The 27803-nt window shown below is 47.4% G+C and overlaps 6 protein-coding genes, 65 non-coding genes and 2 pseudogenes across 71 annotated transcripts in view; 3 read left to right on the top strand and 70 right to left on the bottom strand.

Moving 5' to 3' along the window:
• Nucleotides 1–18212, bottom strand: part of LOC120910457 (histone H3-like centromeric protein hcp-3) — a 38531-nt gene extending 20319 nt beyond the window's left edge. The window contains exon 1 of the mRNA XM_040322214.1: nt 17721–18212. Coding sequence (XP_040178148.1) covers nt 17721–18129 — 409 coding nt within the window. The 5' untranslated portion in view covers nt 18130–18212. The remainder of the gene's footprint in view (nt 1–17720) is intronic.
• Nucleotides 9–127, bottom strand: LOC120911113. The gene has a single exon (XR_005741908.1). It is a non-coding gene; the product is annotated as a 5S ribosomal RNA (ribosomal RNA).
• LOC120911101 lies at nt 228–346 on the bottom strand. Its single transcript, XR_005741896.1, has one exon. It is a non-coding gene; the product is annotated as a 5S ribosomal RNA (ribosomal RNA).
• LOC120911947 lies at nt 445–563 on the bottom strand. Its single transcript, XR_005742714.1, has one exon. It is a non-coding gene; the product is annotated as a 5S ribosomal RNA (ribosomal RNA).
• On the bottom strand, nt 664–782 carry LOC120911089. The gene has a single exon (XR_005741884.1). It is a non-coding gene; the product is annotated as a 5S ribosomal RNA (ribosomal RNA).
• Nucleotides 883–1001, bottom strand: LOC120911930. Its single transcript, XR_005742698.1, has one exon. It is a non-coding gene; the product is annotated as a 5S ribosomal RNA (ribosomal RNA).
• Nucleotides 1102–1220, bottom strand: LOC120911077. The gene has a single exon (XR_005741871.1). It is a non-coding gene; the product is annotated as a 5S ribosomal RNA (ribosomal RNA).
• On the bottom strand, nt 1321–1439 carry LOC120911065. The gene has a single exon (XR_005741859.1). It is a non-coding gene; the product is annotated as a 5S ribosomal RNA (ribosomal RNA).
• LOC120911053 lies at nt 1540–1658 on the bottom strand. Its single transcript, XR_005741848.1, has one exon. It is a non-coding gene; the product is annotated as a 5S ribosomal RNA (ribosomal RNA).
• On the bottom strand, nt 1759–1877 carry LOC120911039. The gene has a single exon (XR_005741836.1). It is a non-coding gene; the product is annotated as a 5S ribosomal RNA (ribosomal RNA).
• LOC120911028 lies at nt 1978–2096 on the bottom strand. The gene has a single exon (XR_005741825.1). It is a non-coding gene; the product is annotated as a 5S ribosomal RNA (ribosomal RNA).
• LOC120911017 lies at nt 2197–2315 on the bottom strand. The gene has a single exon (XR_005741814.1). It is a non-coding gene; the product is annotated as a 5S ribosomal RNA (ribosomal RNA).
• On the bottom strand, nt 2416–2534 carry LOC120911006. The gene has a single exon (XR_005741803.1). It is a non-coding gene; the product is annotated as a 5S ribosomal RNA (ribosomal RNA).
• LOC120910994 lies at nt 2635–2753 on the bottom strand. Its single transcript, XR_005741792.1, has one exon. It is a non-coding gene; the product is annotated as a 5S ribosomal RNA (ribosomal RNA).
• On the bottom strand, nt 2854–2972 carry LOC120911967. The gene has a single exon (XR_005742733.1). It is a non-coding gene; the product is annotated as a 5S ribosomal RNA (ribosomal RNA).
• On the bottom strand, nt 3073–3191 carry LOC120910983. Its single transcript, XR_005741781.1, has one exon. It is a non-coding gene; the product is annotated as a 5S ribosomal RNA (ribosomal RNA).
• LOC120910971 lies at nt 3292–3410 on the bottom strand. The gene has a single exon (XR_005741770.1). It is a non-coding gene; the product is annotated as a 5S ribosomal RNA (ribosomal RNA).
• LOC120910959 lies at nt 3510–3628 on the bottom strand. The gene has a single exon (XR_005741759.1). It is a non-coding gene; the product is annotated as a 5S ribosomal RNA (ribosomal RNA).
• Nucleotides 3728–3846, bottom strand: LOC120911886. The gene has a single exon (XR_005742655.1). It is a non-coding gene; the product is annotated as a 5S ribosomal RNA (ribosomal RNA).
• On the bottom strand, nt 3947–4065 carry LOC120910947. The gene has a single exon (XR_005741748.1). It is a non-coding gene; the product is annotated as a 5S ribosomal RNA (ribosomal RNA).
• LOC120910936 lies at nt 4166–4284 on the bottom strand. The gene has a single exon (XR_005741737.1). It is a non-coding gene; the product is annotated as a 5S ribosomal RNA (ribosomal RNA).
• LOC120910923 lies at nt 4385–4503 on the bottom strand. Its single transcript, XR_005741725.1, has one exon. It is a non-coding gene; the product is annotated as a 5S ribosomal RNA (ribosomal RNA).
• On the bottom strand, nt 4604–4722 carry LOC120910911. The gene has a single exon (XR_005741714.1). It is a non-coding gene; the product is annotated as a 5S ribosomal RNA (ribosomal RNA).
• Nucleotides 4823–4941, bottom strand: LOC120910899. The gene has a single exon (XR_005741703.1). It is a non-coding gene; the product is annotated as a 5S ribosomal RNA (ribosomal RNA).
• Nucleotides 5042–5160, bottom strand: LOC120910888. Its single transcript, XR_005741692.1, has one exon. It is a non-coding gene; the product is annotated as a 5S ribosomal RNA (ribosomal RNA).
• On the bottom strand, nt 5261–5379 carry LOC120910876. The gene has a single exon (XR_005741681.1). It is a non-coding gene; the product is annotated as a 5S ribosomal RNA (ribosomal RNA).
• On the bottom strand, nt 5480–5598 carry LOC120910864. The gene has a single exon (XR_005741670.1). It is a non-coding gene; the product is annotated as a 5S ribosomal RNA (ribosomal RNA).
• LOC120911935 lies at nt 5699–5817 on the bottom strand. The gene has a single exon (XR_005742702.1). It is a non-coding gene; the product is annotated as a 5S ribosomal RNA (ribosomal RNA).
• LOC120910853 lies at nt 5918–6036 on the bottom strand. Its single transcript, XR_005741659.1, has one exon. It is a non-coding gene; the product is annotated as a 5S ribosomal RNA (ribosomal RNA).
• Nucleotides 6138–6256, bottom strand: LOC120910842. Its single transcript, XR_005741648.1, has one exon. It is a non-coding gene; the product is annotated as a 5S ribosomal RNA (ribosomal RNA).
• LOC120910831 lies at nt 6357–6475 on the bottom strand. Its single transcript, XR_005741637.1, has one exon. It is a non-coding gene; the product is annotated as a 5S ribosomal RNA (ribosomal RNA).
• LOC120910819 lies at nt 6576–6694 on the bottom strand. Its single transcript, XR_005741626.1, has one exon. It is a non-coding gene; the product is annotated as a 5S ribosomal RNA (ribosomal RNA).
• Nucleotides 6795–6913, bottom strand: LOC120910807. The gene has a single exon (XR_005741614.1). It is a non-coding gene; the product is annotated as a 5S ribosomal RNA (ribosomal RNA).
• LOC120910796 lies at nt 7014–7132 on the bottom strand. Its single transcript, XR_005741603.1, has one exon. It is a non-coding gene; the product is annotated as a 5S ribosomal RNA (ribosomal RNA).
• On the bottom strand, nt 7232–7350 carry LOC120910785. The gene has a single exon (XR_005741592.1). It is a non-coding gene; the product is annotated as a 5S ribosomal RNA (ribosomal RNA).
• On the bottom strand, nt 7450–7568 carry LOC120910774. Its single transcript, XR_005741581.1, has one exon. It is a non-coding gene; the product is annotated as a 5S ribosomal RNA (ribosomal RNA).
• Nucleotides 7668–7786, bottom strand: LOC120910763. Its single transcript, XR_005741570.1, has one exon. It is a non-coding gene; the product is annotated as a 5S ribosomal RNA (ribosomal RNA).
• On the bottom strand, nt 7886–8004 carry LOC120912949. The gene has a single exon (XR_005743469.1). It is a non-coding gene; the product is annotated as a 5S ribosomal RNA (ribosomal RNA).
• LOC120912937 lies at nt 8105–8223 on the bottom strand. The gene has a single exon (XR_005743457.1). It is a non-coding gene; the product is annotated as a 5S ribosomal RNA (ribosomal RNA).
• LOC120912926 lies at nt 8324–8442 on the bottom strand. The gene has a single exon (XR_005743446.1). It is a non-coding gene; the product is annotated as a 5S ribosomal RNA (ribosomal RNA).
• Nucleotides 8543–8661, bottom strand: LOC120912915. Its single transcript, XR_005743435.1, has one exon. It is a non-coding gene; the product is annotated as a 5S ribosomal RNA (ribosomal RNA).
• LOC120912904 lies at nt 8760–8878 on the bottom strand. The gene has a single exon (XR_005743424.1). It is a non-coding gene; the product is annotated as a 5S ribosomal RNA (ribosomal RNA).
• Nucleotides 8979–9097, bottom strand: LOC120912891. The gene has a single exon (XR_005743412.1). It is a non-coding gene; the product is annotated as a 5S ribosomal RNA (ribosomal RNA).
• LOC120912880 lies at nt 9199–9317 on the bottom strand. The gene has a single exon (XR_005743401.1). It is a non-coding gene; the product is annotated as a 5S ribosomal RNA (ribosomal RNA).
• On the bottom strand, nt 9415–9533 carry LOC120912868. Its single transcript, XR_005743390.1, has one exon. It is a non-coding gene; the product is annotated as a 5S ribosomal RNA (ribosomal RNA).
• LOC120912857 lies at nt 9631–9749 on the bottom strand. Its single transcript, XR_005743379.1, has one exon. It is a non-coding gene; the product is annotated as a 5S ribosomal RNA (ribosomal RNA).
• On the bottom strand, nt 9845–9963 carry LOC120911283. The gene has a single exon (XR_005742070.1). It is a non-coding gene; the product is annotated as a 5S ribosomal RNA (ribosomal RNA).
• LOC120912845 lies at nt 10059–10177 on the bottom strand. The gene has a single exon (XR_005743368.1). It is a non-coding gene; the product is annotated as a 5S ribosomal RNA (ribosomal RNA).
• Nucleotides 10276–10394, bottom strand: LOC120912833. Its single transcript, XR_005743357.1, has one exon. It is a non-coding gene; the product is annotated as a 5S ribosomal RNA (ribosomal RNA).
• LOC120912222 lies at nt 10490–10607 on the bottom strand. The gene has a single exon (XR_005742977.1). It is a non-coding gene; the product is annotated as a 5S ribosomal RNA (ribosomal RNA).
• LOC120912822 lies at nt 10704–10822 on the bottom strand. Its single transcript, XR_005743346.1, has one exon. It is a non-coding gene; the product is annotated as a 5S ribosomal RNA (ribosomal RNA).
• On the bottom strand, nt 10914–11032 carry LOC120912811. Its single transcript, XR_005743335.1, has one exon. It is a non-coding gene; the product is annotated as a 5S ribosomal RNA (ribosomal RNA).
• Nucleotides 11126–11244, bottom strand: LOC120912799. The gene has a single exon (XR_005743324.1). It is a non-coding gene; the product is annotated as a 5S ribosomal RNA (ribosomal RNA).
• Nucleotides 11336–11454, bottom strand: LOC120912788. The gene has a single exon (XR_005743313.1). It is a non-coding gene; the product is annotated as a 5S ribosomal RNA (ribosomal RNA).
• On the bottom strand, nt 11544–11662 carry LOC120912775. Its single transcript, XR_005743301.1, has one exon. It is a non-coding gene; the product is annotated as a 5S ribosomal RNA (ribosomal RNA).
• LOC120912764 lies at nt 11752–11870 on the bottom strand. The gene has a single exon (XR_005743290.1). It is a non-coding gene; the product is annotated as a 5S ribosomal RNA (ribosomal RNA).
• Nucleotides 11962–12080, bottom strand: LOC120912752. Its single transcript, XR_005743279.1, has one exon. It is a non-coding gene; the product is annotated as a 5S ribosomal RNA (ribosomal RNA).
• On the bottom strand, nt 12174–12292 carry LOC120912741. Its single transcript, XR_005743268.1, has one exon. It is a non-coding gene; the product is annotated as a 5S ribosomal RNA (ribosomal RNA).
• LOC120911052 lies at nt 12387–12505 on the bottom strand. The gene has a single exon (XR_005741847.1). It is a non-coding gene; the product is annotated as a 5S ribosomal RNA (ribosomal RNA).
• LOC120912730 lies at nt 12597–12715 on the bottom strand. Its single transcript, XR_005743257.1, has one exon. It is a non-coding gene; the product is annotated as a 5S ribosomal RNA (ribosomal RNA).
• Nucleotides 12806–12924, bottom strand: LOC120912718. The gene has a single exon (XR_005743246.1). It is a non-coding gene; the product is annotated as a 5S ribosomal RNA (ribosomal RNA).
• Nucleotides 13015–13133, bottom strand: LOC120912706. The gene has a single exon (XR_005743235.1). It is a non-coding gene; the product is annotated as a 5S ribosomal RNA (ribosomal RNA).
• Nucleotides 13225–13343, bottom strand: LOC120912695. The gene has a single exon (XR_005743224.1). It is a non-coding gene; the product is annotated as a 5S ribosomal RNA (ribosomal RNA).
• On the bottom strand, nt 13433–13551 carry LOC120911929. Its single transcript, XR_005742697.1, has one exon. It is a non-coding gene; the product is annotated as a 5S ribosomal RNA (ribosomal RNA).
• Nucleotides 13652–13770, bottom strand: LOC120912684. The gene has a single exon (XR_005743213.1). It is a non-coding gene; the product is annotated as a 5S ribosomal RNA (ribosomal RNA).
• Nucleotides 13871–13989, bottom strand: LOC120912201. Its single transcript, XR_005742957.1, has one exon. It is a non-coding gene; the product is annotated as a 5S ribosomal RNA (ribosomal RNA).
• Nucleotides 14084–14202, bottom strand: LOC120912393 (annotated as a pseudogene).
• On the bottom strand, nt 14298–14406 carry LOC120912433 (annotated as a pseudogene).
• Nucleotides 15456–16242, top strand: LOC120909210 (histone H1A-like). The gene has a single exon (XM_040320931.1). It carries the CDS (start codon nt 15496–15498, stop codon nt 16174–16176), a length of 681 nt encoding a protein of 226 aa, XP_040176865.1. The 5' UTR covers nt 15456–15495; the 3' UTR covers nt 16177–16242.
• A 1673-nt stretch (nt 18213–19885) lies between the features above and the next one.
• Nucleotides 19886–20352, bottom strand: LOC120909217 (histone H2B 1.1). Its single transcript, XM_040320940.1, has one exon. It carries the CDS (start codon nt 20318–20320, stop codon nt 19940–19942), a length of 381 nt encoding a protein of 126 aa, XP_040176874.1. The 5' UTR covers nt 20321–20352; the 3' UTR covers nt 19886–19939.
• Nucleotides 20353–20588: 236 nt separating this feature from the next.
• On the top strand, nt 20589–21730 carry LOC120909212 (histone H2A type 1). Its single transcript, XM_040320934.1, has one exon. It carries the CDS (start codon nt 20647–20649, stop codon nt 21037–21039), a length of 393 nt encoding a protein of 130 aa, XP_040176868.1. The 5' UTR covers nt 20589–20646; the 3' UTR covers nt 21040–21730.
• Nucleotides 21731–23082: 1352 nt separating this feature from the next.
• LOC120910456 (histone H4) lies at nt 23083–23394 on the top strand. Its single transcript, XM_040322212.1, has one exon. The coding sequence runs from the start codon at nt 23083–23085 to the stop codon at nt 23392–23394; it is 312 nt and encodes a 103-aa protein (XP_040178146.1).
• Nucleotides 23395–25291: 1897 nt separating this feature from the next.
• LOC120909218 (histone H4) lies at nt 25292–25704 on the bottom strand. Its single transcript, XM_040320941.1, has one exon. It carries the CDS (start codon nt 25658–25660, stop codon nt 25349–25351), a length of 312 nt encoding a protein of 103 aa, XP_040176875.1. The 5' UTR covers nt 25661–25704; the 3' UTR covers nt 25292–25348.
• Nucleotides 25705–27803: the final 2099 nt, after the last annotated feature.

The following is a 27803-nucleotide window of genomic DNA, read 5'->3' as shown; positions in this document are numbered from 1 at the left end:
AAAAAAAAAGCCTACAGCACCTGGTATTCCCAGGCGGTCTCCCATCCAGGTACTAACCAGGCCCGACCCTGCTTAGCCTCCGAGATCAGACGAGATCGGGCGCTTTCAGGGTGATGTGGCCGTAGGCGATAACCATGGCTGTCCTTAACTCTCTTGAAGATAGCATGTAAGAAAAACTCGGGAAAAAAAAGATTCAAGGACTCCACCACACCAACTAAAAAAAAAAAAGCCTACAGCACCTGGTATTCCCAGGCGGTCTCCCATCCAGGTACTAACCAGGCCCGACCCTGCTTAGCCTCCGAGATCAGACGAGATCGGGCGCTTTCAGGGTGATGTGGCCGTAGGCGATAACCATGGCTGTCCTTAACTCTCTTGAAGATAGCATGTAAGAAAGACTCGGGAAAAAAAAGATTCAAGGACTCCACCACACCAACTAAAAAAAAAAGCCTACAACACCTGGTATTCCCAGGCGGTCTCCCATCCAGGTACTAACCAGGCACGACCCTGCTTAGCCTCCGAGATCAGACGAGATCGGGCGCTTTCAGGGTGATGTGGCCGTAGGCGATAACCATGGCTGTCCTTAACTCTCTTGAAGATAGCATGGAAGAAAGACTCGGGGAAAAAAAAGATTCAAGGACTCCACCACACCAACTAAAAAAAAAAAGCCTACAGCACCTGGTATTCCCAGGCGGTCTCCCATCCAGGTACTAACCAGGCCCGACCCTGCTTAGCCTCCGAGATCAGACGAGATCGGGCGCTTTCAGGGTGATGTGGCCGTAGGCGATAACCATGGCTGTCCTTAACTCTCTTGAAGATAGCATGGAAGAAAGACTCGGGGAAAAAAAAGATTCAAGGACTCCACCACACCAACTAAAAAAAAAAAGCCTACAGCACCTGGTATTCCCAGGCGGTCTCCCATCCAGGTACTAACCAGGCCCGACCCTGCTTAGCCTCCGAGATCAGACGAGATCGGGCGCTTTCAGAGGGATGTGGCCGTAGGCGATAACCATGGCTGTCCTTAACTCTCTTGAAGATAGCATGGAAGAAAGACTCGGGGAAAAAAAAGATTCAAGGACTCCACCACACCAACTAAAAAAAAAAAGCCTACAGCACCTGGTATTCCCAGGCGGTCTCCCATCCAGGTACTAACCAGGCCCGACCCTGCTTAGCCTCCGAGATCAGACGAGATCGGGCGCTTTCAGGGTGATGTGGCCGTAGGCGATAACCATGGCTGTCCTTAACTCTCTTGAAGATAGCATGGAAGAAAGACTCGGGGAAAAAAAAGATTCAAGGACTCCACCACACCAACTAAAAAAAAAAAGCCTACAGCACCTGGTATTCCCAGGCGGTCTCCCATCCAGGTACTAACCAGGCCCGACCCTGCTTAGCCTCCGAGATCAGACGAGATCGGGCGCTTTCAGGGTGATGTGGCCGTAGGCGATAACCATGGCTGTCCTTAACTCTCTTGAAGATAGCATGGAAGAAAGACTTGGGGAAAAAAAAGATTCAAGGACCCCACCACACCAACCAAAAAAAAAAAGCCTACAGCACCTGGTATTCCCAGGCGGTCTCCCATCCAGGTACTAACCAGGCCCGACCCTGCTTAGCCTCCGAGATCAGACGAGATCGGGCGCTTTCAGGGTGATGTGGCCGTAGGCGATAACCATGGCTGTCCTTAACTCTCTTGAAGATAGCATGGAAGAAAGACTCGGGGAAAAAAAAGATTCAAGGACTCCACCACACCAACTAAAAAAAAAAAGCCTACAGCACCTGGTATTCCCAGGCGGTCTCCCATCCAGGTACTAACCAGGCCCGACCCTGCTTAGCCTCCGAGATCAGACGAGATCGGGCGCTTTCAGGGTGATGTGGCCGTAGGCGATAACCATGGCTGTCCTTAACTCTCTTGAAGATAGCATGGAAGAAAGACTCGGGGAAAAAAAAGATTCAAGGACTCCACCACACCAACTAAAAAAAAAAAGCCTACAGCACCTGGTATTCCCAGGCGGTCTCCCATCCAGGTACTAACCAGGCCCGACCCTGCTTAGCCTCCGAGATCAGACGAGATCGGGCGCTTTCAGGGTGATGTGGCCGTAGGCGATAACCATGGCTGTCCTTAACTCTCTTGAAGATAGCATGGAAGAAAGACTCGGGGAAAAAAAAGATTCAAGGACTCCACCACACCAACTAAAAAAAAAAAGCCTACAGCACCTGGTATTCCCAGGCGGTCTCCCATCCAGGTACTAACCAGGCCCGACCCTGCTTAGCCTCCGAGATCAGACGAGATCGGGCGCTTTCAGGGTGATGTGGCCGTAGGCGATAACCATGGCTGTCCTTAACTCTCTTGAAGATAGCATGGAAGAAAGACTCGGGGAAAAAAAAGATTCAAGGACTCCACCACACCAACTAAAAAAAAAAAGCCTACAGCACCTGGTATTCCCAGGCGGTCTCCCATCCAGGTACTAACCAGGCCCGACCCTGCTTAGCCTCCGAGATCAGACGAGATCGGGCGCTTTCAGGGTGATGTGGCCGTAGGCGATAACCATGGCTGTCCTTAACTCTCTTGAAGATAGCATGGAAGAAAGACTCGGGGAAAAAAAAGATTCAAGGACTCCACCACACCAACTAAAAAAAAAAAGCCTACAGCACCTGGTATTCCCAGGCGGTCTCCCATCCAGGTACTAACCAGGCCCGACCCTGCTTAGCCTCCGAGATCAGACGAGATCGGGCGCTTTCAGGGTGATGTGGCCGTAGGCGATAACCATGGCTGTCCTTAACTCTCTTGAAGATAGCATGGAAGAAAGACTCGGGGAAAAAAAAGATTTAAGGACTCCACCACACCAACTAAAAAAAAAAAGCCTACAGCACCTGGTATTCCCAGGCGGTCTCCCATCCAGGTACTAACCAGGCCCGACCCTGCTTAGCCTCCGAGATCAGACGAGATCGGGCTCTTTCAGGGTGATGTGGCCGTAGGCGATAACCTTGGCTGTCCTTAACTCTCTTGAAGATAGCATGGAAGAAAGACTCGGGGAAAAAAAAGATTCAAGGACTCCACCACACCAACTAAAAAAAAAAAGCCTACAGCACCTGGTATTCCCAGGCGGTCTCCCATCCAGGTACTAACCAGGCCCGACCCTGCTTAGCCTCCGAGATCAGACGAGATCGGGCGCTTTCAGGGTGATGTGGCCGTAGGCGATAACCATGGCTGTCCTTAACTCTCTTGAAGATAGCATGGAAGAAAGACTCGGGGGAAAAAAAGATTCAAGGACTCCACCACACCAACTAAAAAAAAAAAGCCTACAGCACCTGGTATTCCCAGGCGGTCTCCCATCCAGGTACTAACCAGGCCCGACCCTGCTTAGCCTCCGAGATCAGACGAGATCGGGCGCTTTCAGGGTGATGTGGCCGTAGGCGATAACCATGGCTGTCCTTAACTCTCTTGAAGATAGCATGGAAGAAAGACTCGGGGAAAAAAAGATTCAAGGACTCCACCACACCAACTAAAAAAAAAAAGCCTACAGCACCTGGTATTCCCAGGCGGTCTCCCATCCAGGTACTAACCAGGCCCGACCCTGCTTAGCCTCCGAGATCAGACGAGATCGGGCGCTTTCAGGGTGATGTGGCCGTAGGCGATAACCATGGCTGTCCTTAACTCTCTTGAAGATAGCATGGAAGAAAGACTCGGGGGAAAAAAAGATTCAAGGACTCCACCACACCAACTAAAAAAAAAAGCCTACAGCACCTAGTATTCCCAGGCGGTCTCCCATCCAGGTACTAACCAGGCCCGACCCTGCTTAGCCTCCGAGATCAGACGAGATCGGGCGCTTTCAGGGTGATGTGGCCGTAGGCGATAACCATGGCTGTCCTTAACTCTCTTGAAGATAGCATGGAAGAAAGACTCGGGGAAAAAAAAGATTCAAGGACTCCACCACACCAACTAAAAAAAAAAAGCCTACAGCACCTGGTATTCCCAGGCGGTCTCCCATCCAGGTACTAACCAGGCCCGACCCTGCTTAGCCTCCGAGATCAGACGAGATCGGGCGCTTTCAGGGTGATGTGGCCGTAGGCGATAACCATGGCTGTCCTTAACTCTCTTGAAGATAGCATGGAAGAAAGACTCGGGGAAAAAAAAGATTCAAGGACTCCACCACACCAACTAAAAAAAAAAAGCCTACAGCACCTGGTATTCCCAGGCGGTCTCCCATCCAGGTACTAACCAGGCCCGACCCTGCTTAGCCTCCGAGATCAGACGAGATCGGGCGCTTTCAGGGTGATGTGGCCGTAGGCGATAACCATGGCTGTCCTTAACTCTCTTGAAGATAGCATGGAAGAAAGACTCGGGGAAAAAAAAGATTCAAGGACTCCACCACACCAACTAAAAAAAAAAAGCCTACAGCACCTGGTATTCCCAGGCGGTCTCCCATCCAGGTACTAACCAGGCCCGACCCTGCTTAGCCTCCGAGATCAGACGAGATCGGGCGCTTTCAGGGTGATGTGGCCGTAGGCGATAACCATGGCTGTCCTTAACTCTCTTGAAGATAGCATGGAAGAAAGACTCGGGGAAAAAAAAGATTCAAGGACTCCACCACACCAACTAAAAAAAAAAAGCCTACAGCACCTGGTATTCCCAGGCGGTCTCCCATCCAGGTACTAACCAGGCCCGACCCTGCTTAGCCTCCGAGATCAGACGAGATCGGGCGCTTTCAGGGTGATGTGGCCGTAGGCGATAACCATGGCTGTCCTTAACTCTCTTGAAGATAGCATGGAAGAAAGACTCGGGGAAAAAAAAGATTCAAGGACTCCACCACACCAACTAAAAAAAAAAAGCCTACAGCACCTGGTATTCCCAGGCGGTCTCCCATCCAGGTACTAACCAGGCCCGACCCTGCTTAGCCTCCGAGATCAGACGAGATCGGGCGCTTTCAGGGTGATGTGGCCGTAGGCGATAACCATGGCTGTCCTTAACTCTCTTGAAGATAGCATGGAAGAAAGACTCGGGGAAAAAAAAGATTCAAGGACTCCACCACACCAACTAAAAAAAAAAAGCCTACAGCACCTGGTATTCCCAGGCGGTCTCCCATCCAGGTACTAACCAGGCCCGACCCTGCTTAGCCTCCGAGATCAGACGAGATCGGGCGCTTTCAGGGTGATGTGGCCGTAGGCGATAACCATGGCTGTCCTTAACTCCCTTGAAGATAGCATGGAAGAAAGACTCGGGGAAAAAAAAGATTCAAGGACTCCACCACACCAACTAAAAAAAAAAAGCCTACAGCACCTGGTATTCCCAGGCGGTCTCCCATCCAGGTACTAACCAGGCCCGACCCTGCTTAGCCTCCGAGATCAGACGAGATCGGGCGCTTTCAGGGTGATGTGGCCGTAGGCGATAACCATGGCTGTCCTTAACTCTCTTGAAGATAGCATGGAAGAAAGACTCGGGGAAAAAAAAGATTCAAGGACTCCACCACACCAACTAAAAAAAAAAAGCCTACAGCACCTGGTATTCCCAGGCGGTCTCCCATCCAGGTACTAACCAGGCCCGACCCTGCTTAGCCTCCGAGATCAGACGAGATCGGGCGCTTTCAGGGTGATGTGGCCGTAGGCGATAACCATGGCTGTCCTTAACTCTCTTGAAGATAGCATGGAAGAAAGACTCGGGGAAAAAAAAGATTCAAGGACTCCACCACACCAACTAAAAAGAAAAAGCCTACAGCACCTGGTATTCCCAGGCGGTCTCCCATCCAGGTACTAACCAGGCCCGACCCTGCTTAGCCTCCGAGATCAGTCGAGATCGGGCGCTTTCAGGGTGATGTGGCCGTAGGCGATAACCATGGCTGTCCTTAACTCTCTTGAAGATAGCATGGAAGAAAGACTCGGGGGAAAAAAAGATTCAAGGACTCCACCACACCAACTAAAAAAAAAAAGCCTACAGCACCTGGTATTCCCAGGCGGTCTCCCATCCAGGTACTAACCAGGCCCGACCCTGCTTAGCCTCCGAGATCAGACGAGATCGGGCGCTTTCAGGGTGATGTGGCCGTAGGCGATAACCATGGCTGTCCTTAACTCTCTTGAAGATAGCATGGAAGAAAGACTCGGGGGAAAAAAAGATTCAAGGACTCCACCACACCAACTAAAAAAAAAAAAGCCTACAGCACCTGGTATTCCCAGGCGGTCTCCCATCCAGGTACTAACCAGGCCCGACCCTGCTTAGCCTCCGAGATCAGACGAGATCGGGCGCTTTCAGGGTGATGTGGCCGTAGGCGATAACCATGGCTGTCCTTAACTCTCTTGAAGATAGCATGGAAGAAAGACTCGGGGGAAAAAAAGATTCAAGGACTCCACCACACCAACTAAAAAAAAAAAGCCTACAGCACCTGGTATTCCCAGGCGGTCTCCCATCCAGGTACTAACCAGGCCCGACCCTGCTTAGCCTCCGAGATCAGACGAGATCGGGCGCTTTCAGGGTGATGTGGCCGTAGGCGATAACCATGGCTGTCCTTAACTCTCTTGAAGATAGCATGGAAGAAAGACTCGGGGGAAAAAAAGATTCAAGGACTCCACCACACCAACTAAAAAAAAAAAGCCTACAGCACCTGGTATTCCCAGGCGGTCTCCCATCCAGGTACTAACCAGGCCCGACCCTGCTTAGCCTCCGAGATCAGACGAGATCGGGCGCTTTCAGGGTGATGTGGCCGTAGGCGATAACCATGGCTGTCCTTAACTCTCTTGAAGATAGCATGGAAGAAAGACTCGGGGAAAAAAAAGATTCAAGGACTCCACCACACCAACTAAAAAAAAAAAGCCTACAGCACCTGGTATTCCCAGGCGGTCTCCCATCCAGGTACTAACCAGGCCCGACCCTGCTTAGCCTCCGAGATCAGACGAGATCGGGCGCTTTCAGGGTGATGTGGCCGTAGGCGATAACCATGGCTGTCCTTAACTCTCTTGAAGATAGCATGGAAGAAAGACTCGGGGAAAAAAAAGATTCAAGGACTCCACCACACCAACTAAAAAAAAAAAGCCTACAGCACCTGGTATTCCCAGGCGGTCTCCCATCCAGGTACTAACCAGGCCCGACCCTGCTTAGCCTCCGAGATCAGACGAGATCGGGCGCTTTCAGGGTGATGTGGCCGTAGGCGATAACCATGGCTGTCCTTAACTCTCTTGAAGATAGCATGGAAGAAAGACTCGGGGAAAAAAAAGATTCAAGGACTCCACCACACCAACTAAAAAAAAAAGCCTACAGCACCTGGTATTCCCAGGCGGTCTCCCATCCAGGTACTAACCAGGCCCGACCCTGCTTAGCCTCCGAGATCAGACGAGATCGGGCGCTTTCAGGGTGATGTGGCCGTAGGCGATAACCATGGCTGTCCTTAACTCTCTTGAAGATAGCATGGAAGAAAGACTGGGGAAAAAAAAGATTCAAGGACTCCACCACACCAACTAAAAAAAAAAAGCCTACAGCACCTGGTATTCCCAGGCGGTCTCCCATCCAGGTACTAACCAGGCCCGACCCTGCTTAGCCTCCGAGATCAGACGAGATCGGGCGCTTTCAGGGTGATGTGGCCGTAGGCGATAACCATGGCTGTCCTTAACTCTCTTGAAGATAGCATGGAAGAAAGACTCGGGGAAAAAAAGATTCAAGGACTCCACCACACCAACTAAAAAAAAAAAGCCTACAGCACCTGGTATTCCCAGGCGGTCTCCCATCCAGGTACTAACCAGGCCCGACCCTGCTTAGCCTCCGAGATCAGACGAGATCGGGCGCTTTCAGGGTGATGTGGCCGTAGGCGATAACCATGGCTGTCCTTAACTCTCTTGAAGATAGCATGGAAGAAAGACTCGGGGAAAAAAAGATTCAAGGACTCCACCACACCAACTAAAAAAAAAAAGCCTACAGCACCTGGTATTCCCAGGCGGTCTCCCATCCAGGTACTAACCAGGCCCGACCCTGCTTAGCCTCCGAGATCAGACGAGATCGGGCGCTTTCAGGGTGATGTGGCCGTAGGCGATAACCATGGCTGTCCTTAACTCTCTTGAAGATAGCATGGAAGAAAGACTCGGGGAAAAAAAAGATTCAAGGACTCCACCACACCAACTAAAAAAAAAAAGCCTACAGCACCTGGTATTCCCAGGCGGTCTCCCATCCAGGTACTAACCAGGCCCGACCCTGCTTAGCCTCCGAGATCAGACGAGATCGGGCGCTTTCAGGGTGATGTGGCCGTAGGCGATAACCATGGCTGTCCTTAACTCTCTTGAAGATAGCATGGAAGAAAGACTCGGGGGAAAAAAAGATTCAAGGACTCCACCACACCAACTAAAAAAAAAAAGCCTACAGCACCTGGTATTCCCAGGCGGTCTCCCATCCAGGTACTAACCAGGCCCGACCCTGCTTAGCCTCCGAGATCAGACGAGATCGGGCGCTTTCAGGGTGATGTGGCCGTAGGCGATAACCATGGCTGTCCTTAACTCTCTTGAAGATAGCATGGAAGAAAGACTCGGGGGAAAAAAAGATTCAAGGACTCCACCACACCAACTAAAAAAAAAAAGCCTACAGCACCTGGTATTCCCAGGCGGTCTCCCATCCAGGTACTAACCAGGCCCGACCCTGCTTAGCCTCCGAGATCAGACGAGATCGGGCGCTTTCAGGGTGATGTGGCCGTAGGCGATAACCATGGCTGTCCTTAACTCTCTTGAAGATAGCATGGAAGAAAGACTCGGGGAAAAAAAAGATTCAAGGACTCCACCACACCAACTAAAAAAAAAGCCTACAGCACCTGGTATTCCCAGGCGGTCTCCCATCCAGGTACTAACCAGGCCCGACCCTGCTTAGCCTCCGAGATCAGACGAGATCGGGCGCTTTCAGGGTGATGTGGCCGTAGGCGATAACCATGGCTGTCCTTAACTCTCTTGAAGATAGCATGGAAGAAAGACTCGGGGGAAAAAAAGATTCAAGGACTCCACCACACCAACTAAAAAAAAAAAGCCTACAGCACCTGGTATTCCCAGGCGGTCTCCCATCCAGGTACTAACCAGGCCCGACCCTGCTTAGCCTCCGAGATCAGACGAGATCGGGCGCTTTCAGGGTGATGTGGCCGTAGGCGATAACCATGGCTGTCCTTAACTCTCTTGAAGATAGCATGGAAGAAAGACTCGGGGGAAAAAAAAGATTCAAGGACTCCACCACACCAACTAAAAAGAAAAAGCCTACAGCACCTGGTATTCCCAGGCGGTCTCCCATCCAGGTACTAACCAGGCCCGACCCTGCTTAGCCTCCGAGATCAGACGAGATCGGGCGCTTTCAGGGTGATGTGGCCGTAGGCGATAACCATGGCTGTCCTTAACTCTCTTGAAGATAGCATGGAAGAAAGACTCGGGGAAAAAAAAGATTCAAGGACTCCACCACACAACTAAAAAAAAAGCCTACAGCACCTGGTATTCCCAGGCGGTCTCCCATCCAGGTACTAACCAGGCCCGACCCTGCTTAGCCTCCGAGATCAGACGAGATCGGGCGCTTTCAGGGTGATGTGGCCGTAGGCGATAACCATGGCTGTCCTTAACTCTCTTGAAGATAGCATGGAAGAAAGACTCGGGGGAAAAAAGAGATTCAAGGACTCCACCACACAACTAAAGAAAAGCCTACAGCACCTGGTATTCCCAGGCGGTCTCCCATCCAGGTACTAACCAGGCCCGACCCTGCTTAGCCTCCGAGATCAGACGAGATCGGGCGCTTTCAGGGTGATGTGGCCGTAGGCGATAACCATGGCTGTCCTTAACTCTCTTGAAGATAGCATGGAAGAAAGACTCGGGGGAAAAAAAGATTCAAGGACTCCACCACACAACAAAAAAAAGCCTACAGCACCTGGTATTCCCAGGTGGTCTCCCATCCAGGTACTAACCAGGCCCGACCCTGCTTAGCCTCCGAGATCAGACGAGATCGGGCGCTTTCAGGGTGATGTGGCCGTAGGCGATAACCATGGCTGTCCTTAACTCTCTTGAAGATAGCATGGAAGAAAGACTCGGGGGAAAAAAAGATTCAAGGACTCCACCACAAACTAAAAAAAAGCCTACAGCACCTGGTATTCCCAGGCGGTCTCCCATCCAGGTACTAACCAGGCCCGACCCTGCTTAGCCTCCGAGATCAGACGAGATCGGGCGCTTTCAGGGTGATGTGGCCGTAGGCGATAACCATGGCTGTCCTTAACTCTCTTGAAGATAGCATGGAAGAAAGACTCGGGGAAAAAAAAGATTCAAGGACTCCACCACACCAACTAAAAAAAAAGCCTACAGCACCTGGTATTCCCAGGCGGTCTCCCATCCAGGTACTAACCAGGCCCGACCCTGCTTAGCCTCCGAGATCAGACGAGATCGGGCGCTTTCAGGGTGATGTGGCCGTAGGCGATAACCATGGCTGTCCTTAACTCTCTTGAAGATAGCATGGAAGAAAGACTGGGGAAAAAAAAGATTCAAGGACTCCACCACACAACAAAAAAAAAGCCTACAGCACCTGGTATTCCCAGGCGGTCTCCCATCCAGGTACTAACCAGGCCCGACCCTGCTTAGCCTCCGAGATCAGACGAGATCGGGCGCTTTCAGGTGATGTGGCCGTAGGCGATAACCATGGCTGTCCTTAACTCTCTTGAAGATAGCATGGAAGAAAGACTCGGGGAAAAAAAGAGATTCAAGGACTCCACCACACCAACAAAAAAAGCCTACAGCACCTGGTATTCCCAGGCGGTCTCCCATCCAGGTACTAACCAGGCCCGACCCTGCTTAGCCTCCGAGATCAGACGAGATCGGGCGCTTTCAGGGTGATGTGGCCGTAGGCGATAACCATGGCTGTCCTTAACTCTCTTGAAGATAGCATGGAAGAAAGACTGGGGAAAAAAAGAGATTCAAGACTCCACCAAAACAAAAAAAGCCTACAGCACCTGGTATTCCCAGGCGGTCTCCCATCCAGGTACTAACCAGGCCCGACCCTGCTTAGCCTCCGAGATCAGACGAGATCGGGCGCTTTCAGGGTGATGTGGCCGTAGGCGATAACCATGGCTGTCCTTAACTCTCTTGAAGATAGCATGGAAGAAAGACTCGGGGAAAAAAGAGATTCAAGGACTCCACCACAAACAAAAAAAGCCTACAGCACCTGGTATTCCCAGGCGGTCTCCCATCCAGGTACTAACCAGGCCCGACCCTGCTTAGCCTCCGAGATCAGACGAGATCGGGCGCTTTCAGGGTGATGTGGCCGTAGGCGATAACCATGGCTGTCCTTAACTCTCTTGAAGATAGCATGGAAGAAAGACTCGGGGAAAAAAGAGATTCAAGACTCCACCAAAACAAAAAAAGCCTACAGCACCTGGTATTCCCAGGCGGTCTCCCATCCAGGTACTAACCAGGCCCGACCCTGCTTAGCCTCCGAGATCAGACGAGATCGGGCGCTTTCAGGGTGATGTGGCCGTAGGCGATAACCATGGCTGTCCTTAACTCTCTTGAAGATAGCATGGAAGAAAGACTGGGGAAAAAAGAGATTCAAGACTCCACCAAAACAAAAAAGCCTACAGCACCTGGTATTCCCAGGCGGTCTCCCATCCAGGTACTAACCAGGCCCGACCCTGCTTAGCCTCCGAGATCAGACGAGATCGGGCGCTTTCAGGGTGATGTGGCCGTAGGCGATAACCATGGCTGTCCTTAACTCTCTTGAAGATAGCATGGAAGAAAGACTCGGGAAAAAAGAGATTCAAGACTCCACCAAAACAAAAAAGCCTACAGCACCTGGTATTCCCAGGCGGTCTCCCATCCAGGTACTAACCAGGCCCGACCCTGCTTAGCCTCCGAGATCAGACGAGATCGGGCGCTTTCAGGGTGATGTGGCCGTAGGCGATAACCATGGCTGTCCTTAACTCTCTTGAAGATAGCATGGAAGAAAGACTGGGGGAAAAAAGAGATTCAAGGACTCCACCACAACAAAAAAGCCTACAGCACCTGGTATTCCCAGGCGGTCTCCCATCCAGGTACTAACCAGGCCCGACCCTGCTTAGCCTCCGAGATCAGACGAGATCGGGCGCTTTCAGGGTGATGTGGCCGTAGGCGATAACCATGGCTGTCCTTAACTCTCTTGAAGATAGCATGGAAGAAAGACTCGGGGAAAAAAAGAGATTCAAGGACTCCACCACAACAAAAAAAGCCTACAGCACCTGGTATTCCCAGGCGGTCTCCCATCCAGGTACTAACCAGGCCCGACCCTGCTTAGCCTCCGAGATCAGACGAGATCGGGCGCTTTCAGGGTGATGTGGCCGTAGGCGATAACCATGGCTGTCCTTAACTCTCTTGAAGATAGCATGGAAGAAAGACTGGGGAAAAAAAGAGATTCAAGGACTCCACCTCACCAACAAAAAAGCCTACAGCACCTGGTATTCCCAGGCGGTCTCCCATCCAGGTACTAACCAGGCCCGACCCTGCTTAGCCTCCGAGATCAGACGAGATCGGGCGCTTTCAAGGTGATGTGGCCGTAGGCGATAACCATGGCTGTCCTTAACTCTCTTGAAGATAGCATGGAAGAAAGACTGGGGGAAAAAAAGAGATTCAAGACTCCACCAAAACAAAAAAGCCTACAGCACCTGGTATTCCCAGGCGGTCTCCCATCCAGGTACTAACCAGGCCCGACCCTGCTTAGCCTCCGAGATCAGACGAGATCGGGCGCTTTCAGGGTGATGTGGCCGTAGGCGATAACCATGGCTGTCCTTAACTCTCTTGAAGATAGCATGGAAGAAAGACTGGGGGAAAAAAGAGATTCAAGACTCCACCAAAACAAAAAAGCCTACAGCACCTGGTATTCCCAGGCGGTCTCCCATCCAGGTACTAACCAGGCCCGACCCTGCTTAGCCTCCGAGATCAGACGAGATCGGGCGCTTTCAGGGTGATGTGGCCGTAGGCGATAACCATGGCTGTCCTTAACTCTCTTGAAGATAGCATGGAAGAAAGACTGGGAAAAAAAGAGATTCAAGGACTCCACCAAAACAAAAAAGCCTACAGCACCTGGTATTCCCAGGCGGTCTCCCATCCAGGTACTAACCAGGCCCGACCCTGCTTAGCCTCCGAGATCAGACGAGATCGGGCGCTTTCAGGGTGATGTGGCCGTAGGCGATAACCATGGCTGTCCTTAACTCTCTTGAAGATAGCATGGAAGAAAGACTGGGGGAAAAAAGAGATTCAAGGACTCCACCACAACAAAAAAGCCTACAGCACCTGGTATTCCCAGGCGGTCTCCCATCCAGGTACTAACCAGGCCCGACCCTGCTTAGCCTCCGAGATCAGACGAGATCGGGCGCTTTCAGGGTGATGTGGCCGTAGGCGATAACCATGGCTGTCCTTAACTCTCTTGAAGATAGCATGGAAGAAAGACTGGGGAAAAAAGAGATTCAAGACTCCACCAAAACAAAAAAGCCTACAGCACCTGGTATTCCCAGGCGGTCTCCCATCCAGGTACTAACCAGGCCCGACCTTGCTTAGCCTCCGAGATCAGACGAGATCGGGCGCTTTCAGGGTGATGTGGCCGTAGGCGATAACCATGGCTGTCCTTAACTCTCTTGAAGATAGCATGGAAGAAAGACTGGGGAAAAAAAGAGATTCAAGGACTCCACCACAACAACCAAAACAAAAAAGCCTACAGCACCTGGTATTCCCAGGCGGTCTCCCATCCAGGTACTAACCAGGCCCGACCCTGCTTAGCCTCCGAGATCAGACGAGATCGGGCGCTTTCAGGGTGATGTGGCCGTAGGCGATAACCATGGCTGTCCTTAACTCTCTTGAAGATAGCATGGAAGAAAGACTGGGGAAAAAAAGAGATTCAAGGACTCCACCACAACAACCAAAACAAAAAAGCCTATAGCACCTGGTATTCCCAGGTGGTCTCCCATCCAGGTACTAAACAGGCCCGACCTTGCTTAGCCTCCGAGATCAGACGAAATCGGGCGCTTTCAAGGTGATGTGGCCGTAGGCGATAACCATGGCTGTCCTTAACTCTCTTGAAGATAGCATGGAAGAAAGACTCGGGAAAAAAAAAGAGATTCAAGGACTCCACCACAACAAAAAAAGCCTACAGCACCTGGTATTCCCAGGTGGTCTCCCATCCAGGTACTAACCAGGCCCGACCCTGCTTAGCCTCCAAAATCAGTCAAGATCGGGCGCTTTCAAGGTGACGTGGCCGTAGCCGAAAACCATGGCTGGCCTTAACTCTCTTGAAGATAGCTTGGAAGAAAGACTAGAAGAAAAGATTCAAGTACTCCACCACAAAAAAAAAAAAAAAAAGCCTACAGCACCTGGTATTCCCAGGCGGTCTCCCATCCAGGTACTAACCAGGCACGACCCTACTTAGCCTCCGAGATCAGACGCTTTCAGGGTGAAGTGGCTGTAGGTGATGACCATGCCTGGCCTTAACTCTCTTGAACATAGCTTGGGAGAAGACTAGAAAAAAAAAAGATTCAAGGACTCCACCCAAAAAAAATAAAAATAAACAAAATCTGAAACCCTGTCCTGAAAAATGACCATTCAAATAAAATAAGGTTTGTGGTGAGTATGTTTCTGTGTGTTTTTTTTTTTTTTTTTTGTATTGTCTAAAAATAAATCCACCGCTCGGCGCTCACTAATCTACAAATAGCCAAAATTTTCTATCAAGATTCACCTCAAGTTACACTATTTTAGGATTTTCAGCAAAGTTCTTGTTACTGAAATTATCACTTATATTCTAGATAGAAGGATACAAAGCAAACATGATACCTGAGTAGACTATATAGCTGTGTAGTAACACAGATCGATAAACGTACTCAACGTATCTGGATACCAATATATGTATCATAGTGACCAGATAATAATATATAGAACATCAAACATGAAATTGTGTAATCAGCTGAGACATTTGTATGTATAACAATTTCTGCCATCACATCACACAAGGATCTCATGTCACCGGCTGGCGTTTTTGTTCCAGGCTCCTTCTTCTCAGCTATAGATGAGCAGAGTTCTGTATTAGAGGGAAATGTTTCCTGGTGGTCACTCTCCACTCATCTAATGTGGAGATCATTCTAGTGGGAGATGTGAGAAGATTGTTTTCTGTGTAGAATTTGTGTAGAAAAGAAGATAAGAGGAAGAATGGGACACACACTCAGGAGGATGGCTGTGTTTGCAGCCTCTGTGTTCAGCCTCCTCAGCAGCTCCCGGTAGCTGTAAGTGACCCCCGATAAGTGACAGTCCAGTGAGCAGATCGGGTCCCCGATGAAGATAGGACATTGTTTAATTTCAGAATAAAATCGTTTTTCTCTCTGCCCGGGAAACACAACAAGAGAGAGAAGATTCACCTACTCAGGAGTGACAGTCAGTGGGCGTGTCGTATGTGCGACCAATAGCAGTACAGACTAAAGCTTTGTACCAACCAATAGCAGTGCAGAACGTCTTTATATAAGCCAGAGCGGCGCAACCAATTGTATCTATTTGTACTTTTGCAAAATCATGACAGAGACTGAAAGCGCCCCAGCCGCCGCTCCTCCAGCGGAGCCCGCCGCCAAGAAGAAGCCGGCTAAGAAAGCAGCAGCCGGAGGAGCCAAGAAAGGTAGCAAGAAGCCGTCCGGTCCCAGCGTGTCCGAGCTCCTCCTCCAAGCAGTGGCCGCTTCCAAAGAGCGCAGCGGGGTCTCCCTGGCCGCCCTCAAGAAGGTCCTGGCCGCCGGAGGATACGATGTGGAGAAGAACAACAGCCGCCTCAAGGCCGGCATCAGGGGGCTGGTGACTAAGGGGAGCCTCGTCCAGGTCAAAGGACATGGCGCCTCCGGATCCTTCAAGATCAACAAGAAGCAGCAAGAGGGCGACAAGGCCAAGAAAATCGCCAACAAGAAGCCATCGGCTGCGGCCAAGTCCCCCAAGAAACCTGCGGCAGCCAAGAAGCCGGCCAAGTCCCCCAAGAAGAAAGCCCCCAGCAAAGCGGCCAAGAGCCCCAAGAAGGTCGCCAAGAGCCCCAAGAAGGCCGCCAAGAAACCGGCAAAGCCTGCAGCTGCTCCCGCCAAGAAGGCAACAAAGAGCCCCAAAAAGCCCAAAGCTGCAGCCAAGCCGAAAAAAGCCGCCAAAAGTCCGGCTAAGAAGGCGGCTAAGCCTAAGACAGCAGCCAAGCCCAAGAGGGCCGCTCCGAAGAAGAGATAAAGGCAGCAGTAGCCGGACACCCCCCTCATCTCCACCCCACACAAAGGCTCTTCTCAGAGCCACCCACCTCCTCCTAACAGAGCCGCACATACCTACCTACACTCACTAGGAGCCATATAGATTTTGCACACGGTCTAGATGAGATCGCATGTTCCCATCACACATTGTACATGTGTCCCTTGCAGAGAATCTCAGATTTGATATGATAAATCGCACAAAGATTACTAGAGATCCCTCCTGATATAAAAGGTTTTCTGGGCCCCTGCAACGATCCATTTCATGTGAAGATTGGAGCCCTGGAGATCCCCGACCACTGTCTGGTATCTGGGGGGGGGGGTATTATTCACACTTCCTCTTTCTAGATGGTTGTTCAGGATCTTCAATATTTCATGTGATCGGTATAAGGGGAATCCTTGTACTGATCGGGCATGTTAGAATGATCAGCAAAAAAAAAAAACATAGTGTTATGGACTTCTATTACAGCGAAGGGACTCTTCGCTGTCATAGAATTCCATATGTTCTCCTAAAAATATGAAGATGATTAGCAGCCCCGATGTCACATTTGAATTGCATTTTTATCTCCCGGCTCCCCATAAAATGACATACATGGTCTTATTCGCCAACACAGGAACCACAAGAGGCTGTGATTGGCTGATCAGACTATTTTCAAATTGCAAACTGCACAGCGATGACATTTCGGGGGGCAGAGGATGGTGTTGTGCACTCACAGTACTGATCACTATCTGGTGATTGGCTGACATAAAAAAAAAAAATGATTTGATGCTTGGAATGAGAAATGTACAACTCTCTACAGGGTGCCAATCATAGTCTTCTGTAGATAATGTGAAGAGAGTGTAAGATGTGCTGATGGGAAGGTGTAACAATGTCACCTGTGCGTGTGAGAGGGGAGATTGGAGAATAGCAGAGGAGAGATTCCTGTGGTAGAAAAATATCTTCATGCAGCAGAAAAATTAATATGGAGTGTGCGATTTAATACTAGTCAGTTGTATCATTTATACACCCGAGCTGAGAAATAGGTGATCTCGGGATCTGTTTACAGGAGGGGGAGGGGTGACTTTGTATTTATCTTGAACAGGTTATGTTTCCCCGATCTCCTGGCAATGGTGAGAGAAGTACAGAGAAATGAACAGAATCTTTCTAGGAACTTGTTTTGTTGTCCTATGTTACATTGTAGTATGTTGGGAACAGAGCGGCGCGAGAAAAGATCTCCTTCTTAGAGAGAAGTGTGAATTGTTACTTTGAAATGGTTTTAGAGATATTAGAGATGAATGAAGTAATGTGAGCGATCCTCCAAACACTATTTCTACTTAACACAGACATTCTCTTAGAATAAGAAATGAAGTGAGTAGAAAATACAATGAGGACAATTAAATACATGTGGTGGGGGGTGTAGAGGAAGTATTCGTATGATGTAGTAGGGAGGAGATTGTATGGAGCTCTTTGTGAGGAGGATGTGGTGGCTCTGAGAAGAGCCTTTGTTTTGTGTGTCGGAGGGGGTGATGAGGATGTCGGCGGAGTAGATTATGCCCTCTCTCCACGGATGCGGCGTGCCAGCTGTATGTCTTTGGGCATGATGGTGACCCTCTTGGCGTGGATGGCGCAGAGGTTGGTATCCTCGAAGAGTCCTACGAGATAAGCCTCGGAGGCCTCCTGCAGAGCCATGACGGCGGAGCTCTGGAAACGCAGGTCGGTCTTGAAGTCCTGGGCGATCTCTCGGACGAGGCGCTGGAAGGGCAGCTTGCGGATGAGCAGCTCGGTGGATTTCTGGTAGCGTCGGATCTCTCGGAGAGCGACGGTGCCGGGCCTGTAGCGGTGAGGCTTCTTGACTCCGCCGGTGGCCGGGGCGCTCTTGCGGGCGGCTTTGGTAGCCAGCTGCTTGCGGGGAGCTTTCCCTCCGGTGGACTTACGAGCGGTCTGCTTGGTTCTTGCCATGGCTGATGAAACACAAGTGTGATAGAATACGGGCTGTGCGGCGCCTATTTATACACATCACTGTCTTCTGATTGGAGAACTAACTCACACCCCTTTTCATGATTGGTTTACTTAAAAAACGCGGCATTTTTAAAATGCCCGCCAAGATCTGCCCGTTAACTGTGTTAGAGTTACCTTCTTTGTGTGGGGTTGGGAGTTCCCTCCACATCATACAATGTGTACGAATCAGGAGCTCTGACATTGGACTGATTATCTCCATAATACAGTAATTGAGACAGAAAATCCTCCTCCGATCTCACTGATCGGATAATTCCGTGGTTTGTGAATAACAGGTAGAAAGGTGACTTGTACAGCTTGTTCTATTCAGCACAATGATGTACTAACATGGAGGGGACAGATCGCTGAGCAGACAATGAGTTGTCTCCCCCCAGCTCCGGACAGATCCGGGATGGTGCATCATTATTTCTAGATGGTCCATGTGGATCAGGATTACACCATGAACTCCTATTGCTGGATTTACATTCCCCTTTCAATCTATTCCCCATGTAAACATTCTAAACGGTGTGCCGCTAACTCCTACCGGGGGATTTGAGGGAATGGACGCAGCGCGACATCTAGATGTCATTATCAATCCTATCAATGTACATTAAGGTTTTATTTGTCAAACAATGCACCAAAAACATTATTTGAACTATAATTCTCATGATATCATGTCAACATTAGGAGGTGACAGCTCTGATATGTAGTACACGGGTGGCTCTAAGAAGAGCATGTGTGTCCTGTTCGGATGATGGGGATTTGCTTGGCGCTGGTGTACTACATTATTATACAGGATTTATATAGCGCCAACAATTTGCACAGCTCTTTACAATAAAAAAAAAAAAAAGTCTGACAGTACAATCACAATGCAGCTCAATACAAACGGAATACGAGGGCCCTACTAATTGAGCTTGCAATGTAAAGAAATATGTTCAAAATCAAAGATTAGAGACTCCTTCTCAGTGTAAGAATCAGAAACATTGAGAATGGATCATTTGTGCCCAATATTTCAGTAAATTAGATGACACAGACAGTCTCTCCCCCGATTTAAGGTGAGTCGATGATTGTGTGTGTATATGTATTATATTTGGACTCCCATAAAGGAAGTTGATGCTGTATAACACAAATACATCACAAGGGGATGTATTGGTAAATATTCTGAGCAGATGATCCTTAAACTATTCCTAATATGTAAGCATCCCCCTGTATATGTGTCTCCGAAAATTAACACGATTTGTGAAAAGTTTAAGATCATTTATAAAACGGAAAACAAACTTATCGGTCAAAAAGTATACAATGAAAAGATATTATAGAATGTGTACTATAAAAATCCGCTATCTAGTTTCGGAAAATAACTCCCATGTATTCCCTGTCCAACACTGACACCTAGTGGTGATAAAATGCAAGCCTTTTACACGGGAAGATATTGGATGTTTTTTGTTCCCACTAGCCGACAATATTCATGTAAAAATTAGATGTTCCGGCTATCCATTCTACAGAACGGGGCAAAACAAAAAAAAAAAAACCTGGAATTCCTCAATAAAGGAAATCTGGAAGAATAGATGGTATTCGGATGGATTTATTCTAAAACATCCACAAATGTATAACTCCGTCAGATTACACAAACATGATTGATATCATACAATTAGTTTATTTTTCACCAATGTTTAGAATCTCTAATTGATACAATGTGATGAGAGCTCATTGATGGAAATGGTGGGTGGCTCTTAGAAGAGCCTTTGTGTCTTGTGTTGGGATGATGATGGGGGGATTACTTGGCGCTGGTGTACTTGGTGACGGCCTTGGTGCCCTCGGAGACGGCGTGCTTGGCCAGCTCTCCGGGCAGGAGGAGGCGGACGGCGGTCTGGATCTCCCGGGAGGTGATGGTGCGGCGCTTGTTGTAATGAGCCAGGCGGGAAGATTCTCCGGCGATGCGCTCGAAGATGTCATTGACAAAGGAGTTCATGATGCCCATGGCCTTGGAGGAGATGCCGGTGTCGGGGTGGACCTGCTTGAGCACCTTGTACACGTAGATGGCATAACTCTCCTTCCTGCTCTTCCTCCGCTTCTTGCCGTCCTTCTTCTGGCTCTTGGTGACGGCTTTCTTGGAGCCCTTCTTGGGCGCCGGGGCGGACTTGGCTGGTTCAGGCATGATTCGGATAAACTATATGTTTCTTGCTCTGTGAAGAGAAAGTGTGCTGGAGCCGCCCTTGTGTGCTGCTTATATAGGCGTCCTATGCAAATGAGTCCACACCCCTCCTCACTCTTCTATTGGAGGATTCAATCATGTGATGGAGAGTGACGTCATGGTTTCCTACCTTCTATTACAGATTGGTCTAGAGACAAGTCTTAACGCTATTGGCTGGATTCAAACGTGACCAATCGCAGCGTGTGACGTCGGAGCACTGAGTGTATAAATGAAGGGGAGTGATCTGTGGGGTGATATTCTCCATTGAGTAACCCAATCATCTACTTACAATGTCAGGACGCGGCAAACAAGGAGGCAAGGTTCGGGCTAAGGCCAAGACACGCTCATCCCGGGCTGGTCTGCAGTTCCCAGTCGGTCGTGTTCACCGTCTGCTCAGGAAGGGTAACTATGCCGAGCGGGTCGGCGCCGGAGCTCCAGTGTATCTCGCCGCCGTCCTCGAGTATCTCACGGCTGAGATCCTTGAGCTGGCCGGCAACGCCGCCCGCGACAACAAGAAGACCCGCATCATCCCCCGTCACCTCCAGCTGGCTGTCCGCAACGACGAGGAGCTCAACAAGCTGCTGGGCGGCGTCACCATTGCCCAAGGAGGAGTCCTGCCCAACATCCAGGCCGTGCTGCTGCCCAAGAAGACCGAGAGCCACAAGGCCACCAAATCCAAGTAATCCCGATCGCTTCATTCCCCTCCATTACCCAACAAAACAAAGGCTCTTCTAAGAGCCACCCACCTCTCCATACAAAGAGCCCGACACATGTACATTGTTTTTCTTTTTTCCTATTCTCAGGTACACAATTCACTCTAAAAAGCAAACATGTTGTATTCTAAACACTTCTCTACAAGTGACTAATAAAGTAGGAAGATTCGGACTTATTATACCCCCTCCATATAAAGACACCCATACATTGTTATCGGGAGATCTGATTGTATGTTCTCTCATTTCATGGCAGTTTATAGAACAAAGTGATGTCATTACAGGGAATGATCTTCATTGCTCTCCGTCCTTTAGTTCTGACGGATGATTCGATTTAATTCCATACACGCTAAACAAGAATACTTCCGACTGAGAAGCGACACAGATCTCCTTCAGAGTCACCAGAATAAAGAGATCTAAAGGAATCTCCAACAACTGTGATTTGCTCAACGTTCTAATTCTGTCGTAGAAATTTATCTCAGGAATTCGATAGACTGTTACAGTCATCTCAGATCCACTCAGCCGACCCTTCCGGGAACATTGATCAACTTGGTCCCCTTCATTTCAGTGGAATTATTTACCAAGAATAAGAAATACGTTGGAAATAATCATTTCCGAATTGTTTTGGTTTGACATCAGAATACAGAATCCGCCCTGCTATAGAGATGAATGGAAAGTCTACCGAACAAGTGTTTTCCGGGATGAGAACAGATCTCGGAATACATTTCTATGGAGTCCTCATAAAAAGACAGAATCACTGGCTGATGGAGGAACCGCCCACAGCTCGGTTTTCAAATTTGCCCGCCTGAATTGTGTAGATCGTTACAGATAAATATTCATCCCTCTTATACCGCCAAAACCTACACCGAGGAGATGATCGGATGAGACATTTACCGGAGAAATATGCGCTCTAATTTGCATTAGTCCGGAATGATTAGGAAATAATTCTGTTTGTTACTCAACCATGAGAAAACACTTCTGTATGTTCTCAGAATCCAGGATCTCATCACTGCTTCACACAAAATATGAAAGAGAAATGTCTTCTATTATAGATCTCTACTTTTCTATATGATGGAGAAATTAAGTCATGATCACATACAGATCTGATCATGAAATGTCACTGACTGATATTTATTTGTTGCTTTCAGACATTTATCAGTGAAAGATTGTCCTCATATCCCAACCAGAATATGTATAACAATAAATACATATCAACCATGACACCGATAAATATGTACAATGAATGCATACAAAAGGATATCTATATAGATAGATATCGAGCCCTTTCCAACTATATCAAGCGCTTATGAATTGGTAAAATCCGATATATCTTAAGTGAGTAATAATCAATATTAATGACCATTAGGTTAAAAAGCAGCTTCTCTATAAACCTACCAAATTCTTAAACGTGTAATAAAACACACAAAAATGCAGCGCTAAAAGTATCAAACAATATTAAATAATGTGCGTTGACGGAACCAATATCTTAAGTGTATCTTTGGTTCCATCAATGCACACTTGCTATTTGATATAGGCTGATGCTGTTTTATTATATTTAATGAATAAAGTAAATATTTCACGTCTGAACGAAAGAATCAGATCAATTCCCACTTTGTAACACGCACTCTGCCAGAGGTTTATAAGGTTCTGAGAATGTGAAATACTAGTATGCTGTGGTATCCCCGTATATATGTTTCTTTTTCAGAGTAATATATATATATATATTCGGTGTAATCTCTAAAAAAAAAAACTAGAAAGCCATTGAGAAGGAAGAATAGATTTGTCTTCTCTAGAAAAATTTCTGTTGCCTTAATATTTTTCAGAACAGCAGAATGTTTAGCAGCGTTACACATGGGGAAAAAAAAAAAAAAAAAAAAACACATCTATTCTGTGTAATGAACTGGTGTGACTCCGCCTTTTATCAGCATGGTTTCTATCAGGTCCGCACAGTCGCTATAAAAGGAGAGTGGACAGTCGGCTAATCTCAGTTCTTTGTACTATCAGAGAAGCGTAATCATGTCTGGTCGCGGTAAAGGAGGGAAGGGTCTGGGGAAAGGAGGCGCTAAGCGGCACAGGAAGGTGCTCCGGGACAACATCCAGGGCATCACCAAACCCGCCATCCGACGTTTGGCCCGCAGAGGGGGTGTCAAGCGCATCTCCGGACTCATCTATGAGGAGACCCGCGGAGTGCTCAAAGTCTTCCTGGAGAATGTCATCCGCGATGCCGTCACCTACACCGAGCACGCCAAGAGGAAGACTGTCACCGCCATGGATGTCGTCTATGCTCTCAAACGCCAGGGGCGCACTCTCTACGGATTCGGAGGCTAAATCCTCATGAACACCTACCCACTTCCCCTACACAAAGGCCCTTCTCAGGGCCACCCACCTTCTCATACAAAGGGCTGTCTATAGATTTATCTATACATTTCTCCCCGAGTTTTACGTTTCTAGCACTTTTAGGGGTGATCTTGAGGAGATTGCATAGTATGTGGCCAGGATTTAGAATGTCCACACATTTTGATGGTATAATATTTTGTATTCAAACAATTAAGTTGGACATGTCTGCTGGACATGAATCGTAAAATAGTTCTAGATGAAAAATACCGGGTAAGCGCTATAGAGTACTAAAGGGAAATATTCGTAATACTTATTTGTCACAAAGTATTTAATTCCCCCAGTAAGAGACATGATGATTGTATAGAAATCGTCCATTCATCTATTTCCTGGTCAGATCCGGAGCTTTGATCGCTCTGTTTCTCTGGCGGGAAATTTAAACATTCAAATCGAAGCCGAGCCAATCCCAGTTCTGGACGTTTCTTGAACCCTTTCTTTGTTAGACTAGGAATGTGATTAGAACACACATGGATCTCTCACCCCCTTTCCTGCAGAAAGAACACAAGAGATGGAGTGGAGGGAATCGAATTCTGGATGATCTCGTTACACCTTATTACATGTACCGACTAGTATATTACATCGATTGGAAGCACCATTTACATTTCTCTTTATATGGGAAGGTGGGTGTCCCCGAGTCATCTCTAACATTGGTAATTGTCTGATTTAGATCTGTATTAAATTCAGGATTGGAATTGGGGCTATTTAAATACATTGTAGTCAGACTTTCTACAGGTTTCTGGGTGTCTCCGGTTTATCTTCTATCATCCGGGTTCTCTATGCATTGCGGAGATCATCTCCAAATTCTGACTGTATACATTCCTCTATTCTTCGCCTTGTATTGCACACAAAGTTATACCCTGACTGACCACTAGGTGGCAGCGCTGAGTAAACATTTACGCCGCACTCACAAGCATTGTTAGAATTTCAGATCCGCCACAATCTCCCGCCTTACATTGTAACTTTATATGAAATCACAACCAGGGAAGATACAATAGAAGAGTTCTTAACCCATAACACAACGTAACGGGAGATCTCCCTTAGAAATATTGTTTCAATGTTATATCCACCACCATATCCCGGCTTACATTGTTACTTTATCTGATAATACACTTTGGAAAGATACAACAAAAACAAACAATGTGTATAAAATAAGATTCTAGATCTGTAGCCCATAACGCATCGGGAATGGCAGCAGGAAAATTAGCTCATTCAAATCCTATGATTGTGTCAATTCATTTCCAATCCTCTCAGTGCTATGAGATCGCAGAACTCAATACGAGAATTGATATATGAATATGTCACTGAGCGATATTTATTGTTCTCTCCTACATGTAGCGGTGACAGATTTTCACACCCCGAATAGGTCTATAAAGACATGTGAGGCGACTGGTAGTACTCAGGACACCGCCAGAGAAATATGAACAATGATGTTACAAAACATGTGTTTCATGTCTGAAATGAAATCAGGTCGGTTTCCTGTTTAGGTTCCAAATATTTGATTTTGTTCGCAGTATAAATTGTCGCGGCCCCGCCCCCTTCAGCTCTTTATAAAGAGGTGACAGAAATGTAGAAGAGATGAGAGCCACATACAGAACCAATCGATTTTTATTGACTAAGGAAAAGGGTTTTTATCGCTGGAACAACCTACCCAACAAATAATAAAAGTGAGATAACGATATTGTAAGACGATCTATACACAGATCTACTGTATATCTAAAATCGTACAATCGGATTGTATAGTGTATGTTTAGCTATAAAGAACTTCACTTCCCACATACTAAAACATTATAACGCCAGGAGAAATATATAGTGAGCCCTTTGTATGAGAAGGTGGGTGGCCCTGAGAAGGGCCTTTGTGTAGGGGAAGTGGGTAGGTGTTCATGAGGATTTAGCCTCCGAATCCGTAGAGAGTGCGCCCCTGGCGTTTGAGAGCATAGACGACATCCATGGCGGTGACGGTCTTCCTCTTGGCGTGCTCGGTGTAGGTGACGGCATCGCGGATGACATTCTCCAGGAAGACTTTGAGCACTCCGCGGGTCTCCTCATAGATGAGTCCGGAGATGCGCTTGACACCCCCTCTGCGGGCCAAACGTCGGATGGCGGGTTTGGTGATGCCCTGGATGTTGTCCCGGAGCACCTTCCTGTGCCGCTTAGCTCCTCCTTTCCCCAGACCCTTCCCTCCTTTACCGCGACCAGACATCTCGGAAATCTGCGTTATTCAGACAAACAGTAAAGAAACCGCACACAGCCACCTCCTTATATACAGCCTGGGCGGACCTGATGGAAAGCTTCTTGGGAAAGAGGCGGAGTCACACACATTCATTACAATACAAAATACATAAATAGAAGATTTCATTTATTTTTACGGCTCCTAAATATTCTGTGGTAATCAAATATATTAATGAAACAGCAATACATTTCCAGAAGATGAATTTATTCCTTCTTCTCAATGCTTTTCTATTCATATCTGGAGATTACACGGAGAACATTAATCTTTAACTCTTCATAACAGGAACACAATCAGCAGTTTCAATTGTTCATATTTATAAAACGTTATTTCGAAAGGAAAATAAAGTAGCACATTGCCTCCGACATCTCACCTTCCTGGGTGTGAGGATGTGCGGACCTGATGGGAAACATGTGGATAAGGGGTGGGTCTAGTCATGTATTTCACTGCAAAGAATTTAATTTATTTAGAAGATTTTCAATATTTTGCTCAACGGATGTAATTCATCAGAAGCACAACTTTGTCTTTATTGATGAATTGTACATATTTGTCTGATATGTCATGATTATTACCTATTTCTACCAATAATGTCACATTTCCAGATCTCTATATAGGACGAGCAAAATGTGTGCAATCTGCTATATGTATAAATTATATATATCAGAGAAAGAGAGCGAGAGAAGGAAAAACAAAAACAAGTGGATATATATATATATATATATATATATACACTTGTTTTTGTTTTTCCTTCTCTCGCTCTAAGGACATGGCAGTTGGAATAAAAGAGAACCTATGAAAATGTTTTACATTTATTTAATAATCTTCAGATTTCTCGGATAAATGTCTCATCTGGTGATCTCAGTGTCGGATTTGGCGGGATAATTGGGGCTGATTATTTCTCTGTAACGATCTTCACAATTCAGGCGGGCACATTTGAAAGTAGCAATTTGAAATACGAGCCAATCAGAGCAGTGGGCGTTTCCTTCACCAGCCAGTAATGTCTTTCTGATGAGAATTTCAAAGAAATGTGTTCTGAGATCTTTCTCCTTTTTCAGCCCAGAAAATACTTGTTCTGTAGCCTTTTCATTGTTCTCTATAGAAAACATTCTCTAGCAGGGCGGATTCTGTATTTGTGAAGTAAAAGAAAAGACTAGAAAAAATGTGACATTCATATTTCTAATGGATTTATTATTCTTGGTTAGATAAACTGCCCGACAATTCAGAAGAGTGTTGATCGATGTTCCCGGAGGAAGAGATATCAGATTTTAGAGTCCGATTATTCTTTCTATCGGAGATCATTAGAACGTTCCATAGAATGTCGGCGGGAAATGTGACTGAATCAATTTCATATTTGCACCAATCACAGTTCTCGGCGATTTCTTCAGATAAAATGTATTTCGTGTGAAGGAGGATCTGAGATCTGAGTTCCATTCAGCTGGGGGGTGTTGGTTTGGTATTTAATATTGAATGATCTCTGATCTCCAGAAGATATTCAGCAGAATTAAAAGATGGATGACAATGAAAACCAGTCCCTGGAAGGAGATCACACTGTTCCTTCACACGAAATACATTTGAATACATGATACAAATCATAGAATCTCTGAATTGCTGTTAGGATGGACAGACATGTAGGGCTGGATGGTTTTGATTGGAGGGGTTTATCGGTGAGTAGACGATCAGCATAGAAAGATTGGAATAAATGGAGATGAGAGAATGATGTACTGTGATCACATTTCCTGTCATTACTTCCTCACCTGTATGCCAAGTCTGAGTGTGATAAGAAAACAAAGGGTTTGCCTTTACAGGGAACTTTACCTGACATTATTAATAATATACAACTTGATTGGACAATAGGAATAGATACCAGGCATGTCCGGCTCTATGCAGAGAGATGTGGGTGGCATGTTTGTGAGGCTATGCTAAAATAATAATATTGATCTTTAGATGTGGAGTAGATCGGTCAGACTAGGAGGGGAATGAACAAACTTTCCTTCTATTCCCTCCCTGGTTCTAGATTTATTGCGGAGATCATCTCCCTTTTCTGCCTGTATACATTCCCTATTCATCGCCTTGTACTGGGCCCACACCCAAGTGTTCTACCAGGAATGACCACAAG

The sequence above is a fragment of the Rana temporaria genome, chromosome 8 (genome assembly GCF_905171775.1).
Source record: "Rana temporaria chromosome 8, aRanTem1.1, whole genome shotgun sequence".
Lineage (NCBI taxonomy): Eukaryota > Metazoa > Chordata > Amphibia > Anura > Ranidae > Rana > Rana temporaria.
Note: the sequence above shows the minus strand (reverse complement) of the source record. Positions and strands in the feature narration are given on the sequence as shown.

Coding starts and splice junctions, on each gene's coding strand:
- LOC120909210 (XM_040320931.1), top strand. CDS start 15,496: ATGACAGAGACTGAAAGCGCCCCAGCCGCCGCTCCTCCAGCGGAGCCC.
- LOC120909217 (XM_040320940.1), bottom strand. CDS start 20,320: ATGCCTGAACCAGCCAAGTCCGCCCCGGCGCCCAAGAAGGGCTCCAAG.
- LOC120909218 (XM_040320941.1), bottom strand. CDS start 25,660: ATGTCTGGTCGCGGTAAAGGAGGGAAGGGTCTGGGGAAAGGAGGAGCT.
- LOC120910456 (XM_040322212.1), top strand. CDS start 23,083: ATGTCTGGTCGCGGTAAAGGAGGGAAGGGTCTGGGGAAAGGAGGCGCT.
- LOC120909212 (XM_040320934.1), top strand. CDS start 20,647: ATGTCAGGACGCGGCAAACAAGGAGGCAAGGTTCGGGCTAAGGCCAAG.